The sequence below is a fragment of the Molothrus ater genome, chromosome 4 (assembly GCF_012460135.2).
Source record: "Molothrus ater isolate BHLD 08-10-18 breed brown headed cowbird chromosome 4, BPBGC_Mater_1.1, whole genome shotgun sequence".
NCBI lineage: Eukaryota > Metazoa > Chordata > Aves > Passeriformes > Icteridae > Molothrus > Molothrus ater.
Genome location: NC_050481.2, coordinates 24116439 through 24133079, shown reverse-complemented (window position 1 = coordinate 24133079; position 16641 = coordinate 24116439). Strand labels below are relative to the sequence as shown.

General features: G+C 40.8%; 1 protein-coding gene across 1 annotated transcript in view; it reads left to right on the top strand.

Moving 5' to 3' along the window:
• LOC118686343 (transmembrane protease serine 11E-like) overlaps positions 1-10373 on the top strand; it is a 39374-nt gene extending 29001 nt beyond the window's left edge. Inside the window, exons 6-10 of the mRNA XM_036382518.1 lie at positions 4911-4949; positions 6921-7116; positions 7907-8166; positions 8930-9072; positions 10212-10373. Of these exons, the coding sequence (XP_036238411.1) occupies positions 4911-4949; positions 6921-7116; positions 7907-8166; positions 8930-9072; positions 10212-10373 (800 nt within the window). The remainder of the gene's footprint in view (positions 1-4910; positions 4950-6920; positions 7117-7906; positions 8167-8929; positions 9073-10211) is intronic.
• The last annotated feature ends 6268 nt before the right edge of the window (positions 10374-16641 follow it).

Genomic DNA, 16641 nt, shown 5'->3' with positions numbered 1-16641 from the left:
TTTTGCAAGGATATGCTTGTGATAAAGGCATTAAGCACAAAGTCATCTTGACCTCTCTTCTCATGACCCAGATACATGAATTTAATTGATTTTCTCACTCAAACCTTGGTTTTTCCCTCCCTTGTCTGCAGAGGTTGAGAGCAATTGGGCTGCCTTTACTGTAGTAAGACATTGATTGCAGCTCAGGCATGAGTGTAGGTCAGGAAGAAAAGTAATGCTAAAAATCATATCTATTTTGATGCCTGCTACAGAACTGTACATAGCAGATCCCTCCTCAGGCTGCAGGACAACCAGATGGAGCTGTGAGGTACGGACCTATGTCTGCCTCATAGACAGGATCAAGATGCTGATGGGGGACAGTGGAGTGAGTGACAGATGTGAGGACAGGGGCAGTGAATGCCAGCAGGGAGGGAACAGCTGGGTGACAGGGACAATTAGAGGCACAAAGCAGTAGTTGTGTCTCTATCAGGTTACTCTACTCGGTTGAAGGAATGAGAATTGCATCACCTGTATCTAAGCCATGTTTTGCTACTTCTACAAGGGTGCATAAATCTGGAGAGGTAATTCCTGTTGAGAGCAGTGAAAATATTGGAAGGTTATTGGAGACACATTTTAGGATGTATGAACTATGTAACCACACAACAGCATGCCTTTCCTGCTAAACCTAGAGCTCATGTTTTGTCATCTTTCAGGAAACTCCTGCAGTTCCGTTAAGGTACAGTTTTTGGAACACAACTGAATGTACTGTTCAGTGCTCTCATTCCCATTTCCCCCAGTACTTCAGACCTTTGTGGTCTTCACTGTAATTAAAGAGCATTAGGGTAGAGCTATTAGCCCCACCTCTGTCTGCACTGCAGGACATGCACTCTGTGACATTGCTCTCAGCTGCCCAGTTTGGTGACCTACTCAAACTTGCCAGTGATCCTCTTTCTGTCTGCATGTGCAGCTGCTACCCTGCATAAGTCTGGGTGAGGCCTCTGTTTCTGATGTAGCTGAGGATTGTAATTCTCACACCTTTCAAGAAAATTGTTATTATAACTGGGTGAAGGACAGTGGGAAAAATGCTGTCTCTGCTCCCTGGTGCATTTCCCAAACTTGTGCTTCAAATGCATTTCCAAGAATGTGTTAAAAGTATTGAAGCACATACTCTTTCATTTCCTCCATTTATATCCCTTTTAAGATAATCTCTACCTTACCTTCTCTGTGTGAAAAAACATCTTAGACCAGCAAGATGCGGGAACTTGATATAGTAGAGGATGGAACATGCAGTTTGCTTTTGAGACTAGAAGTTCTGTTTTCACATCTAGAAAATCTGCAAGTGTAGACACCTATAAAGAAAAATCAAGTTTCTTTTATGAATCAGCACCTGTGAAAAATTATGTCATTGGGTAAAACTGCATCAGATTTTTAAAGCATGTATCATCTTTAATTTTGCAGCCATCTCTGGCCCTTTCTATGCTGAAAGTGCATAATATCCCAAATAATTCAATTGGTTGCCTTGCTTCTGCTATGTCAATTTAATGTCTGCTCTTACATCATAGAGTTCTGTCAGATCTTTTCCTTTTAACATAAACACTGAACTCTGTGGATAAAATGAAATGAGGCGGTGCGCACACGACTGGTTCCTCTGATGCAGTGACACTGACAGTATTTAGAGATGTAGCAAAGTGAGCACATTTTTCCATAGGAATCTCTGAACCCCTCACAGATAAGATGTCCCATTCACTCTGCAGTTAGCTATGAGCATTTCCTTCCAAGTTTGCTCAGACACATATGTTGAGGAGTAAACGAGTTCTTTACTGATTATTTATTAGCCTTAAATAAGTTAATTAGAAATTAAGAATTTAAGTGTGTTTTAGAGTTATTTTGTTTAATAAATATAAAAAACAACTATATTAACAAAATTGCTTCTCCAGTTGGAGAACAGAGCCCTCTTCTAAGAGATGGAAATCCTAAGCTGCATTTCAATAGATTGCTGCCATTTTAATTTAAACATACTTTTTATCATTAAAGTTAAGCAAGCTTGAATTCATTAGCAATTTCCATTTTACAGGTATTCAATGCAGGTTCAAGATGAACTTGTTTACAGTAGAAGCTTGAACACTCTTTTCCTAAATGTGGCACAAACAACTACTTTTGCAGCCATATGTGGTTGGGAAAAGATATGACACTTTAATTGTTACTAATTGACGCTTTTTCTTGGTAGTGCAAACAACTAGGGCAACTAGTAAATGAGCAGGGCAGCGAAATTTTCTCTCGTGCCTTACAAGTGACTGCTTCAAGGCAGGGCTTGCAACATATAGGCTGGCACAATATGAACATCTGTGCTCTTCAACAGGCCAAAATATGAAGCTGGTAGCAAATGAAGGCAAGCCCCTAGCAAGGTAAACCAGTAAGGAACTTTATTTTCAGTGGTAACATGTAACCCAGAGTGTTCCCTGCTTTTGATCTACTGTGAGCTCAGCTTATCTGAAAATAGGGTCAGTTACTTCAGTTTTCCAAACATGTGCATGTGCTCTGTGTTTGGGACCCTACCCTAGTGAATACAGCACTGAATTTGCTAACAGTAATTAAAACAGAGTATCACTGGCCTTTTTCCTTCAGCAGGGGATGGGTAGGAGAGTATAGCAGTTGCACAGTAGTGATATAAGACATGCCGACATTCAGAGCTGTACAGACTGGCAGTGTGTGTGTGGAAGGCTTGTTTCTCCAATTACACAGAAGTTGATCCAACTGGAAGCAATGGGTAAAATTTTGGCCATGTGAGGTTTGTACTTTCTTCTAGGTGCCTGATAAAAAGGCAGACAGAGATAGATGCAGGTGCCTTGCAGAGCACCTGTGACTCACAGCAAAACTCGATGCAGTGGGAACATGCCAACTGAATTGCTTCCGGCACTGCACTTGAACAAGCTGGTTGCTCCTTTTGTCTTCTCAATGAGCTTTGCAACATAATGTAAGTGATAATAATTGGCTGCAGGCTTTATAATTATGAATGATGAGGTAAATGTCTCTCCACCCAGAGAAAAGCTAAAAAACATTGTTGTCAGTATTGCACTTAAAGGCAAAAGGTCCTCTTTCATTGTGAATTACATTTGTTGGTTTCTTACCAGTTTATAAAGTAGTGGTGTGACTCAAATGATGAACTAGTTCTGAAGGTTGTATGAATTTCTAGGAAAACACTGGCTCATCATAGTTGAAAGAAACAAGTAGGGCTAGATTTTTCAAAGCACTTCTAGCCAATATAAATGTACAGGGGAAGTGGCCAAAGCCTTAGTACAATTTAGCAAACAGTAATGTTTACACCACCGCTGAATCCCTCTGCTGACCTAGCTTTTGCTCTGTGGTGTTATTCCATTTTGATGTAAGGGTTCTAGGAGAACCCAACCATATAATCCAGGGAAATTCACAGAATACAACTAGTGTTAATGAAATGCAAAATAGTGTATTTTTAATGTTTTCTTCCTTTTTTCATATGAATTGAGAAAATGAGCATTTTTATTTGAAAGAGGATCTTGGAAGTTGTGTCCTGCCTACCAGTGAAATGTAATTATCTTCATCATGTGAACAGTTCCTGTTCATAGTGAATAAGAGTTCAGTTCCTTCTACAGTGAATAGATTGTGCTGCTATATAAATGTCCAACTTTAACTAATCTCCCATCTTTATAAAATAAAGCAGTGGTTGCACACACACATGGCAGCCCTAGCACTGCCTTTGGTCTGTAACATTCCCTGCAGACAAGCTGTACATGTACTGCAGTTCTGCTTGTTTCCTTTATTCTATCACAATCTGCTTACTGTCACATTAAGAAATGAGTGAGCACGTATCTGGTACTCGTGGATTGCAAACAGACAATTCACCCAGCATACCTGAGGGAGTGTCAAGCCTGCATGCAAAACACATGAGATACAAACCCAACAGGTGACAAGTGTGAGCCAGAGCCCTTTGCATTCAAAAGGGACTCCTCCTGACTTGGTGTGGGTTTGGCTCAAAACTAGCATATTATTCTGTGTAGCAGTAAAGAGAAAGGAAAGAATTGGATAAGGATAGGGATTTGCTGAGAAAGCCTATCCAGACACAATATATGAAGTTGTTGACACCAGTACAGAATCACTATATAAATAAAAAACTATATTGAAATTATGATTTTTTTTTAATTTGTAATATTTAAAAGTGGTTTTGAATGCTGGAAACTACAGTGGTAGCTCTAGTGAAAAACAGCATTCTGGAAGAAAAGGGATAGATTTAAACCCTGAGCCAATGCTTGCTATTGTCAGCATGGGCATGCCATATTTTCAGTGAACATACAATATGGGTGTTAAAGGAGGGAACGTATTGCAAGCACCTGCCGTGCCATGCAATAAATTGCTATGAACTATCTATTTTAGTGATATTAGTGTACCAATAAGATAGGAGAAAGGAGAGTGAGCCACTGCTATTGTAAGCTTCCATTGCTGCAGTGAAGTGAGTGCCTTCTGATCTTGAAGAGGGTACAGAGTACCAGATCTTCTCTGGCCCTCTCTTGGATGTAATATGTGAACTGTTGATTTTTTTTTTTTTTTGCAAAAAAGAGGAGCTTCAAAAATTTCCACCATAACAATTTCTCCCCAACAAAATTGTAGATCTTGAGTAATACAAGATTTGTTTTGTCCATACTCCCCTCCAGAAACACTGAGGGCCAGCAAGATGGGCTGGATGAGAGCCTGGTCCTCAGACAACACTGCAGAGGGGGCCAGCAGCCAGCACATGAACATGAGCAGATATGAGCTACCCTGGTTTCTCCAGCAGCTCCCACAGCCATGCCTCCTGTGTGCCCTGTGCTCAAACAGCTGTCAGAGGGATGACCATGAGGATGGGGAACCTTGTCTGTGCTAGCCTGGCCTTACCCTGATTGTTTGTTTCTTTGTTTCAGATGTGGAGCCAGTAAGAGCAGAAGCCATCTTCAATGACAGTAAGTGAGGCTTTTTTTAAACAGCAGAAATCTCATCTCCAGCTTTTAAAATTAGCGTCAAGAGTCTCTGAGCACTTTTCCGGGCCCTTAAGAGCCTTTTCTCATCCTTCTGTCTAATGAATGTAACCTTGTACTCTCAGAAATTGTAACTTTGTAATTTTCTTTAGCACCCATTGAAAGGAGAGAGGTACCACAAGGAAAAGTACAGAAGTTACATCAGCCTGTGATTATAATCGAAATGTTCTGGAATTTGGAATGGCTGACAGCAGAAAATTGTTCCTCATGGAAATATATGGAAATGTGACTGGTCTTCTCAACGCATTGCTGTAGGGGTTAGATAGAGAGACCTTGTTTTAGAGATGTTTTTTAAGTTTTCAGAGAAAGAGGTCAGCTTGCTTGGAGATAAGATAGTCATAAAAGCTATCTTTGCTTACAAGTTGTGTTTCTTTTAACTCTTAGAAGGTTTGATCAGGTGCTTAGCAATAAGCTGGCAAACAATTGAAGATTAAATTACATCACTTTTTGGGTCTGATGTAGGTGCTGGTGTTCTGGGACACTGATAGAACGGAGTTTATTCCCTGTGTTTTGAACATTGACTGCTCAGGTGGTTGATAGGATTGTGCAGTTTTAGGACCGGTTACTGAGGATTACAAAGAGCTTTCAGGAGGGAAAATTGTTTGTTCAGACAGTCTTGTGAACTATGGTATATTCTGAAGTTTGTCTTTTACACAAAACTTTTGGACAGGTTTCACTGATTTCCTTCATTTTGGTTTTAAATATCAGAAGAGGGCAGACTCTACACTGAGCTCACAAACTCCTCAATGTGGTGTAACTTTTCTTTCTTTTTCTAAATTTATGAACAGCTTTCAGTCTGCTGTAGTATTCCTGCCACTTTTGACCATGAAGTACTGTTAGCATAATGTTGTGCAGATCCTAGCATGAAAGGGATGAGATAACACTCTCTGTGGCTCCAGTTTTTAACTTCTGAGGACTTCAAGGGCCCTGGAGCTGGCAGCTCCTCAGTGATGAATTACCAAGTTCTGTTTTGGCCCCCTCCCAGGTCACTGTCTGGGAGATGAGCCATGCAGCAATGGTTTGGACTGTGTGATCACTATGCAAATAATTCTCATCCCTGTTTCTTTTTCAATTAATTGGGATAGTCCTGTGTGTCAACTTTCCTAATGTCTAGCTGAAACTGGGACCTGGATGAAAACTAGTGGGTCTTGGTCCAGGTAGGATGGATTTGATGCTGTTTGGATGGGAGAAGACGGCTGAAGTAGGTCTGTTCATTGAGGAAGTTTCTAAAGCTATACAGGAGCTTCGGCTGCTCCTGAATATCTTGAGTTTAATAGCTGAAACTATGGATATTTCAACTTCTCTCTGGGTTTGGATAAAAATGCTCATTTTGTGTCATGGATGCATACCATGCTGGAGGTATCCATGCCTTTTGTCATCTCTGGTTGGAGTAGTGTGATGCTCTTTGCTTGAAGTGCCTCTCCAGGTCCACTTGCAGACTGCAGTGATCAGTTGTCTGTCTCCAGGTGACATCTTGCTGATGTAATCTGTGTGCATGCATGGTAAAACCCCAGGACTTAGATCATTCCGATTCCAGGTTTTGCCTTTTTCATATTTTATCCTATGAGAAATTACCTGAGACATTAAAGTTGGCAATGCCTCTTTTTGGGAATTGTCTTGGGTGCGTGGTGAAGGTTTTGATTCCTGAGTCAGGCTGCTCACACAGCAAAGCCTGAATGTTTGACCATCATGGCTTTCCATGATAGTCAGTTGTGCATGGGTTGTGCATGAGGAGCTCGGATTTGGGGGCACTGGTGGAAGCTATGTTTTCTTGTTGATGTCAATACATTTTTACAGAACATAGGTGGTGTGGAATTTTTCATATGTTTTCCACAGCCATTCGCAGGATTTCCTAAACAAAAGAATAGCTAATACTGTCTTTGTCCTTTCTGACAGTCTGTGGGTTACGGCAGAACAGATCAGTCAAGTCCATGACAAAATCCTCATCGCTGCGAATCGTTGGTGGATTGTCCTCTGCAGAGACCGGGGACTGGCCGTGGCAGGCCAGTCTGCAGTACAACAACATCCATCGCTGTGGTGCAACGCTCATCAGCAACACGTGGCTGGTGTCTGCAGCTCACTGCTTCAGAGAGTAAGTTCCCACCTTAGAATCTGCAGCAGAATGTGCCCCTTCTGTATCAAGCTGTGTGGTTTTGCAGATTTGCACCACACCCCTGACTCTTTCCCAGACAAACAATTTTGGAAGAGAAAAGTCAGAGTTAAGTAGGCCCATCAGCTGGATGTTTCAATGAGAAATTAAAGACTGGCCCTCAGGAGCAGAACTGGCAATTTATGAGTAATAATCAATAGTCACTTGGCGTACTGACCAAAAAAGTGAAGAAAAGGCAAGGTGAGTGAAATGGTGGAGTATTTGTTTCCTGTTATATTTTACATTTCTTAAATGAATGCCTTCGTGTTACAATGGGGTTGCTGCCACTGCAGACTGCTACCAACAGCTACCATCCCATGTTCCCGCCCCTCTGCTCACCCATGCACTCCCAGCATTTTTTGTTTAAAGCATGGCAACTGTGAAGCTGCAAGGTACTTTAAGATGGAACAGTTAGTGGAACAGATTATCAATGTGCAAAAAGAGTGAGGGAAATGAAGAGTTTACAGCAGAAGAGCTTTTGGATTTGATGACACCCTATGGCCACACAATGGTTAGATAAGGGACAAGGAACAGGGGAGGAGTACAAGACTATGGCTGAGGATGGAATGCAGGAGTGCCCTCTTCTAGCAGCAGCCCACAGTTCTGTTATGGAAAGTGACAGATGCCATAACTGTCTAGTATGGAGCTAGCTTGAAAGAGTTTTACAGTACAAATTTAAAGTCCCAAACATATATTTACAGCAAAATACTTATAGCACTCTTACCTTCTTCAGCATGACTCACCCTCAGAAGTGGACTGCTACTTTTGGAGCTCTTTTGAAGCCACCAAGCTTGAAGCGATCAGTCAAGACAATTATTATTCATGAGAAGTACCTGTACCCAGAGCACGACTACGACATTGCGCTAGTGCAGCTCTCCAAGCGCGTGGAGTTCACGAGCAGCATACACCGGGTCTGTCTGCCAGAGCCATCTCAGACCTTTCCCTACAATATTTACGCTGTCATCACAGGCTGGGGAGCTCTCACCAATGATGGTGAGTTCTGAGTCTGCCAGGTGACCTGCATGGGCCGTAAACAGCAGCTCTGAGTGAACTGATATGACTTCTGTAGCCTCATGCGATATTACAGCAAGCCTAGGTTTGTTTAGTTGTAGGCATCAGTTTCTTTTTCTAAAACTTGAGTGGATAAAGACAGAACTACAGTCCACTGGAGCAAAAAAAAGAAGACTCTTCTGTTTTCCCAGCCTTTCCATTTTGTATTGTAAATTCTTAAGACAGGTAGTCCAGCCATGCACGTGCTTATATAGAACCTAAAAAACTATTTTGCCAGCACTAGTCAGAAGCTACAGATAACTGTGAGCTTTCAGGTAAATGTGCAGAGTGAGCTGTGAATTACCCAAGCTTACACTCTCACCAGACCACACTAAGAGTACATTTAGCAATGGAATCAAGATGTCTTTATTTTGTATCATCTGCTCAAATTGCTAGGTAATTTGTGTTCCATGGAACATGGAATTTGTGTTATGGAACATGTGTAAAATATATGCCTTAAGTGCCTTTACACTTAAGGCACTGTGTGCCATGTGATCATTACTTCAGTCTCAATGGTTCCTAAGTGAGTCTGTGATTCTATGTACTTTCTCCTTAAGAGCCTGACCTAGGCAGATCAACAAGCAAAACCCCCACATTAAACCAAGTCAAGCTGGTCCTCCACAAGAGGACATTAAACACTCCTCCTGTATATTAACTACTGCAAAGTAATTATGTTGATAAATACCCAAATTGTACTTTCTTTCAGGTCCAGCCCCAAATGCTCTTCAGGAGGCAACAGTGAAACTTATTGACTCAGATACTTGCAACAGAAAAGAAGTGTATGATGGGGACATAACACCTAGGATGTTGTGTGCGGGATACTTGGAAGGAGGAGTAGATGCTTGTCAGGTAATTGTAACTGAAAATTAGAAAGGAAAACTATTTTAAAGCTGACTGCAGTATCTGGTTGACCACATCTTAATGGACAGTGTATTAGTCCTTTAAATAGGCTCCATTCAAACAGGAATTTAGGTGTAAAGTGAAATAGCATTTAGTACACATCATTTAGCACTAAATGCTGTTATACTAATTATGAGCTAAAAATTAAATATTTTAAGTAGCTAACATCAGACATCTGTAGAGATGAGAAGGAAGAAGGTTAGGAATGTTAAGTTACCAGAAAAAAAATATTTCCATAGTGTTAACTTTAAAAAAAATAACTTCTATTTATGTTATTTTTAGACAATTTACTCTTAAAGTGCTGATTTAATACAGACTCTTCCCTTAATCCCAGTCCTACTGATTTTTGCCCAAAGACAAACTCCCTTCAGAGTAAGCCTGGGAAGCTCATTCCTCTGTTCCTGGCTCAGCACAGAAAAGACCTAAGCAGAAGGGTGCAACTGCTGTTTAGTTCAGTAAATAATTTGGTGAAAGTTGGGGAATTTGGTCTGTTGTGTGAGGATTGCCTCTCAGTCTGTAAGGTTTCCAGTTTAATTATTATTACCATGTCATACTATTAACAGTATCAAATTTGAGCCTTGGAAAGTGGATAATACCTTAAGGAGATATCATCTAACTAGAAGACCAAGTTCTTGATCAAAGCTCAAAGCAAAAAGGAGATCTAAGCTCATTTTTAAATGTTATTGCTGAAAGTGACTAAAATTGTTTATTTTAAGAATAGCAATTCCTATTAAAACATGTTAAAAAAAAGGTTCATGCTCTCTTAGGTTGCTGCCTATACTGGTGTTTCCATACCCTGTACTAGGAAGAAGACAAGGCAGGTGGGAAGCAGTGTTATCACAAAACAGAACAGAAGCTTTTTGTTAGGTTTTTTTACCAAAACAGAGGTCAGGAGGTGGCCTGGCAAACAAGAAAATGCCACAGACTTCTGACTCAAGTTTCAGAAACAGCCTGGATTCTGCACAAATGGTTTCTCTTGAAATACTGCTTGTTAACTTCTCTTATAGGACAGGCACTCCTGTCTATGGAGAGAATTGTATTTTCTCTTCTGATCAATTAAATATTTTTTCCCCCTCCTCTTTTTCTAGGGGGACTCTGGGGGACCACTGGTTACTCCAGACTCTAGACTGATGTGGTACCTCGTGGGAATAGTGAGCTGGGGAGATGAATGTGCCAAGCCAAATAAACCTGGAGTTTACACACGAGTGACTTATTTCCGTGACTGGATTACCACAAAAACAGGCATCTAATTCCAAAGTAAAAAATGGATTTAACTACATAGATTACATGTATCTCATATTTGTCTGTAATTCTGAAAGGTTATTTTTTAGTAGATATATTCCTATGTAATTTTGGTTGAAGCAACCTTAGTCCACAGCAAGCGCTATCTTTGCTGTCAGAGACGCTAACCCCTTCTGAATTCATGCTAAATGTATGAAATTGTCTGCCTCATCTTCGAGCTGTGAAACTTTCTCCCTTACCAGAAATTATGAACTGGCATCATTAAAATTATGTTTAAAAGCTACCAATTTACCTGCTTTATAAATGCAAACATTTTCCAGTGGAAAAAAAAGGGAAAAAAAGAAATTTTTCTTCAGCCACGGGCAATTTTCCTCTCCAATGAAGCAAATGCTGTCACAGCTGTGTTTCTAGCAAAGTGGACCCTTGATGATTATTCTTGTTACGGACTATCTTCTGCACTGACTCCAGCTGAGAACCTGGCTCACCTTACTCTGTGGCCTTGGTAACTAAAAGTGGATCAGCAGGACTGAGGTTAGGTCCTAGTTAAAGAAAAGGAGGATTTCTGTGCTTGCAGTAGGTTAGAAGGGGAAAGAGAAAAGCTTGATGTTCTTATTGTAAAGCACATTTTAAACAGGAATGTTTTTGTGGATTCTGTGAAGTTCAAGTTGCTTGAAGTTGCTATTGTGGAAGTGCTTCATCACAACATTGTGCTGCTACCTCTGTATCTGTTGTCTTCTAGATCTACTCTGTTCAACACATAGTATGCTTAAGATGCAGAAACACAAGCTCTACCCAAACTGTTTTTTTTTTTTTTAAGTGTGCCCCCATGAACAATCTCACTAGAAATAAATATAGCATTTAAATTTGTTCTAAAGGAAAAAAAAAATGCCACAAATGAACTGGGAACTACCTTTTTTGATGAAGAAACATCACGCTTTTCCAAGGGCGTGCCAGCCAGCTGAAACCATCTCACTGCAAAGCAAGTGATTACTGATACTTCACTGATGGATTCATCTCTGCCATGAATGAATATGATCCTGAATATGAATGCCTTATGAGGATGAAGAGTAATTTCATATTAAAGAACAGTCCCAATAAGAACTTCAGAGTAAATGCAATCCTTACACACTGGTTCAGCACTTTTCCTATTTCTGTGCACAACCTCTCATGGAGTGTTGGTGGAGGAGGTCCTTTAGAGCCAAGGCCTTCAATGTGGGGATCCAAAATATCACCTGTAGTTTTCAAATGGCCAGTGGACTGCTTAGGCTCTGAATGCAGGACTCACAGGAGTCTGTATGAGACATGAAAGAAACTGCAAGTCCCACAGCTGCACCAATATAGCTGAATATTCTGCTGAAGCATCCTGCCTTCCCCACTGCCCAGGACTGGATCTCTCCCCAGCCTTCCTACTGTGCAAGCTCTTCAATAATCAGCATCCCTGGGAATGAGATGCTTGGCATTTCTTGAAAACTCACACCCTGAATTACAAGTCTACATATGAATGGAAAAACCTATGTTTAAGGCTTGGTGGTGTAGGAGGGGTTGCCTTGTTATTGGGCTACTTCCAGTCATTCTGTATATCTTTTGGATTTTGGTAAAAGACAAGTTGCCTTATCTCAGAAAGAAATCTACCAAAGATTTTAGATTAGTTTTAGTTTTGACATAGTAGTACCTTTGCTCTGATTTTCCATGTCATTGTAAAAAGAAAAGGATGGTGGGAGTGTTAGGAGGATAGTTAGATGCAGCACATCCATGTCCTTAATTTATTGATGAAGTTTGTAATTTATGCACTTTTGAGTCGCTGCTATTTTTCAATTAAGAATTTACTCCAGGCAGGGTTCAGTTACAAAACAGAAACTTCATGGAGCTTTGAATTAGATAACCTGAACACACGGTTTTCTTCTAGTGCTTAAGTGCCCCTTTTTCAAAGGTATCCTTTGATGGGGGGAAAAATGTTACATCTAGTTTTTTGTGGCTCTTATTGGTTTGAGGGTGAAAATCATGAGAAGTGTCCTTTACAATCAGCTGATGAATTGTGATTGAAAATAAACAGGAGTTCACTTTCATAGACAGCTAAAGCTTTGTTTTGCACTTAAATCTCTTTTTGCATAGCAAATGGAGGGGCAACAATAAGGAGGTGAGGCCCAGATCCAGCCCCTAGAAACTGGTTCCTACCTCACACAGCAAGTGACATGTAAATGCAATACCTTTAAAATGAGAAAGGCAGCCTGTATTTCAGATTTTCTCATGAGTGGCTAAATAGCCAAGAGGTGTGTGGGAGAATGTCTACCTTACTCAGGGAGTCCTGAGCCAGCCAGATGCACTTTTCATAAACTTTTTAGCAAACTGTCTGGCCTGGGTTTGTCTTATATTCCATGTCAGTGTTTTATTTATGATGACTCTGTTTGTTTTCTGCCTTAGAGTAAAACAATGAGGCCACTATGTGATTAAAGAAAAGGTTTTTAAAAGCCTTTTATTATTGTTGATGTTAAGATTTAGCAAGGATTTAAACAAAATAAAGGCAACATGTTTCATAACATTAAATGTATTTAAAAACAACTGATCCTTTTCTGTCCTTTTTTTTGCACAATAATAAGCTAAAGTTTAAATATGATGCAAAATAGACTTATCTTCCTTATTTTATATAAACCTATTCTAAAACTACAGTTTGCTGTCCATTCCCTGTCCTAGGAATCATTTTGTTATTAACGGTGGTTTAACTTTACATGTGTTTCAGCGAAGACAAGGTAAGACATTTGCTTTTCTAAAATACTCAGAGGTGAATTTCAGTTAAGACAGTACTATGCAAATTTGAGAACAGATCTGAAGCTTCATTCAAGGATTCACCACCTTGCTTCTGCCCTTGGAAAAAACCCGTGTGTGACATACCATCCCTGCAAACTGGCTATGGGGAGCTCTCTGCTGCTAGCACCAATTCTGAGATTTCCCAGGTAGATTTAAAGCATCAAGAAATGTGTTCCAAACCTCTGGTTATTCCAGTTGAGTTGTCTGGGGCTTTCTCAATGCTAATTTTCAGCTTGGAGCCGAAATAGGAAAGAAAGAAGAGGCTGATTGCACAAGGCCTAATCTTGTGAGGAGGTCTGGTTGAATGACATCAATCTGTCATCAGGATTTCTTATGTAAGTAAAGCTTGTAGAAAATCCCATTCTGTAGCTGCTATTCCTGTTAACAAATTAGATGAGCCAAGAGCCAAAAGTCATTATTTAACCCAATGAATGTTTTATCTGGCAACTTGCAGCCTGTGCTGCAGATTCGCAGGCATGGAAAGGCTGGCTCTTCCTTTGGAAATACATTCATACACATCTCAGTGTGAAATCAGCTTAGGTAATTGGTGCCCTCGTTTATCTGGAATTATCAACATTATTAACATGGTTTCTAGGAAGGTGTCAGTTGCTAGAGCAGCTCTAAGTGGCAAGGTCCTTCGGCCCATCTTACTTTTTAAATATGTCCTTTTAAATATGCCATCAAAACACTCCTACACAGCATGGGCTGCCAAAAAGAGGAGACAAAGCCTTGCTGGTCAGCACCTTGCTCCTGCAAGAGCTGAGGGCAAGCCATAGCCTATGGAAGGACGTTTGGAAACTTACTGAAAGATGTTCTTGTAGATTTATGGTAACTTCTGGACAGGCCTGTGTGCTAAACTGAACTGTGTTTGCCTTATTATTTTAAAATAACACATTTTTAGGGAAAAAACTACAAGAGTTTTGTCTGCTAATTTGCTTATTAACTAAATCAATCAGGGAAAAAAATCTATGTCCCCAAATCTCCACTACAAAGTCCCCACTAAGAATGTGAAATTGCACCTGTAAACCTGGAAATTAAAGCCTAAAATATCCAAGTGGCTTGGATTTTCCCAGCAGATGGCAAGGAGATTTACAGCTACTTCAGCTTCAGCTCCATTTGAAAATACTGTCTCTAAAGAGATGTATTCAGTACCCTGTTGCAGAATGAATCTACAGTGGTGCACATAAACTGAAGCTGCAGAGATTTGGGACATGAATAGGCTCAAATCTGGAGGTGGTGATGTTCTCCTGGCCACAGCCTCATCCCACTTACTGCTTCAGCAAGTCTGTAAACTGACAGCTCTGCTTCTTACCTCAAAGCTATAGCTGACTTTAACATGATGCAAATAAGGAGCTGGGATTTCCTTTAAAATTAATTTATTTAACCAAATTGACTAAAATTTTAATGCCATATGTTGTTTGTAAGAAGAATACTATGGGGGAAAAAAAGTCAAATGACTCCAGATGTTTCAAATTTTGCAGTCTTAGAAAGGTTAGGGAAAACCTGTATGATTTTTGATTTGGTACCATCAGCCTATAGAGTTCCTGAGTACACCTGCTAATTGATGCATTTGGGAACTTGTTTCTTTGGCTTCTGGGGTAAACAGAATCTTTTTATTGCATTTCTTTGTGGCATTTTATCTTAGAAGGTCCACATTCATGGTTTCGCCAATTGTTAGTGTTTGCCTCCTTACTGTTAAAGGGTTACATGAGAATTAACTGGATGTTGCTGTTTCTCCACTTAGGGAAAAGGCTTGTCAGTATTTGCTGTGACTATGCAAAATCTATTTCATGTGAGATGACTGTATCAAAGTGGACTGGGTCTTGAAAAATGTAATGACCTGGACAAAAAGACAGTAGGTAGCAGATTCTTTAAATTATTATTTTCATAACACTTTTGATGGGTAAGTGCTTGAAAATAAGAATGGTTAGGTTAACCTTGAAAAAAAAAAGGTTAATTTTTAAGGAAAGAAACCACAAATGTAACGGTAAAAATCACCGACAAGACAAAAAATGATGCAAGTGACAAAACTGAAGCTGACTTTTTTTGGTGTCTTTAAACTCTTCTTCATTCCCTCCCCCCCCCCCCCCCCACCTTTTGTCACTGGGACTTCTGTTAATTCCATTCATTAGATACATGCACTGCTCTTTGAAATTACTTTGTTGAAATAATGAGAGTAATTCTTCCATGTTCTGGTTTTTATGTAGTATGTGAAAAAGCTACAAAGCAAATACTAGCTTTACTGGTAAGGGTTGCAGTCGACATCCAGAACGGCTTTCTCCGATTATCCCATCTCGCTTTTCCATTCGACATTCCAGACTCTAGTGGCCTCTAGCGGCTCTCCGAAATTTGCCCACATCTCCAATTATTTCTGCGTGAAACCAGCAGTATAGCATGCAAGAGCCTTCACCCTGATCCTGCCGAAGCACAGCCCACGTTTGAACGAGGACGGTGTTGTCCAGCTGCTCTTAATCTTTGTTAATTAAGTACAAAGGCTGTGTGCGCTCTTGGATTGAGGTGTAAATCTTGAGGGTTGCTAGAATAATGTACTGGATGCTCTCAATGAGCACAAAACTCGGGTCTTCTTGCCCTTACAAGTTTCCCTTACATGGCTGGTCTGTTCGGATTTTTTTTAAGTTATAAATACTTAAAATACAAGGTGAGTATTCTATATTCACTGTATGCAGAGACACTTTTGAGTGCTTGTATCCCTCCCATTCTAGACAAGATGTGCTAATGGCGTCAAGATTTATTTAAAGTTCTCTCATCTACTCCAGTGATCGGGATAACAAAAGGGAATGCAAGGTTCTAGGTGAAGGGAGATTAAACTGGGTGATGGGAAGGTGGGCTGTGCTAGGATCTTAATCAAGAGTCTGGGAAATGGGAAAGAAAATACTGATGGGAGGAGATGTTGGTTTTACGGGGGTGGCGTGGAGTTGATGGTGGAGGCAGTGCAGTGGCTGCCTCTTTCTTGTTTAATCACCACCAAAACAAGAGGAAAGGTTTCCACAAGCCTATATACCATCCGGCATGGGCCGTACTTTGGTTTTGGTAACTCTTTGCCAAATCTGCTCTGCGGCCTTGGCTACCATCTCGTATTCCGCAGTTGGATCCCTAGACCCTTTCGATGAAGTTCCGCGTGGTTAGTGCGATAGGTGACATCTGCTGGTGCTCTCCTGCCAGATACACAGGCAGGTACCGCAGGAGCAGGGCCCGAGAGCGCCCTTCATCGCCTGAACTGGTCATGCTTGGACCTAAGGAGGATTTATTGATTTTATTATTCTTAACGGCACGGTCTGGTACTTTCCGGGCAGAAAATGGCGAAAATCGCAATGGCTTAAGCGGCTGCAGCCGAGCATTGGGTGCGCAGCCCCTTCCGCTGCCGAGTCGCGGCGGTCCCGCCTCCTCAGGGCGGCACCGGCCCGGCCCGGCCCGGCCCCTCATGTCGGCGCAGGCGGGGAAGCGCCGCGG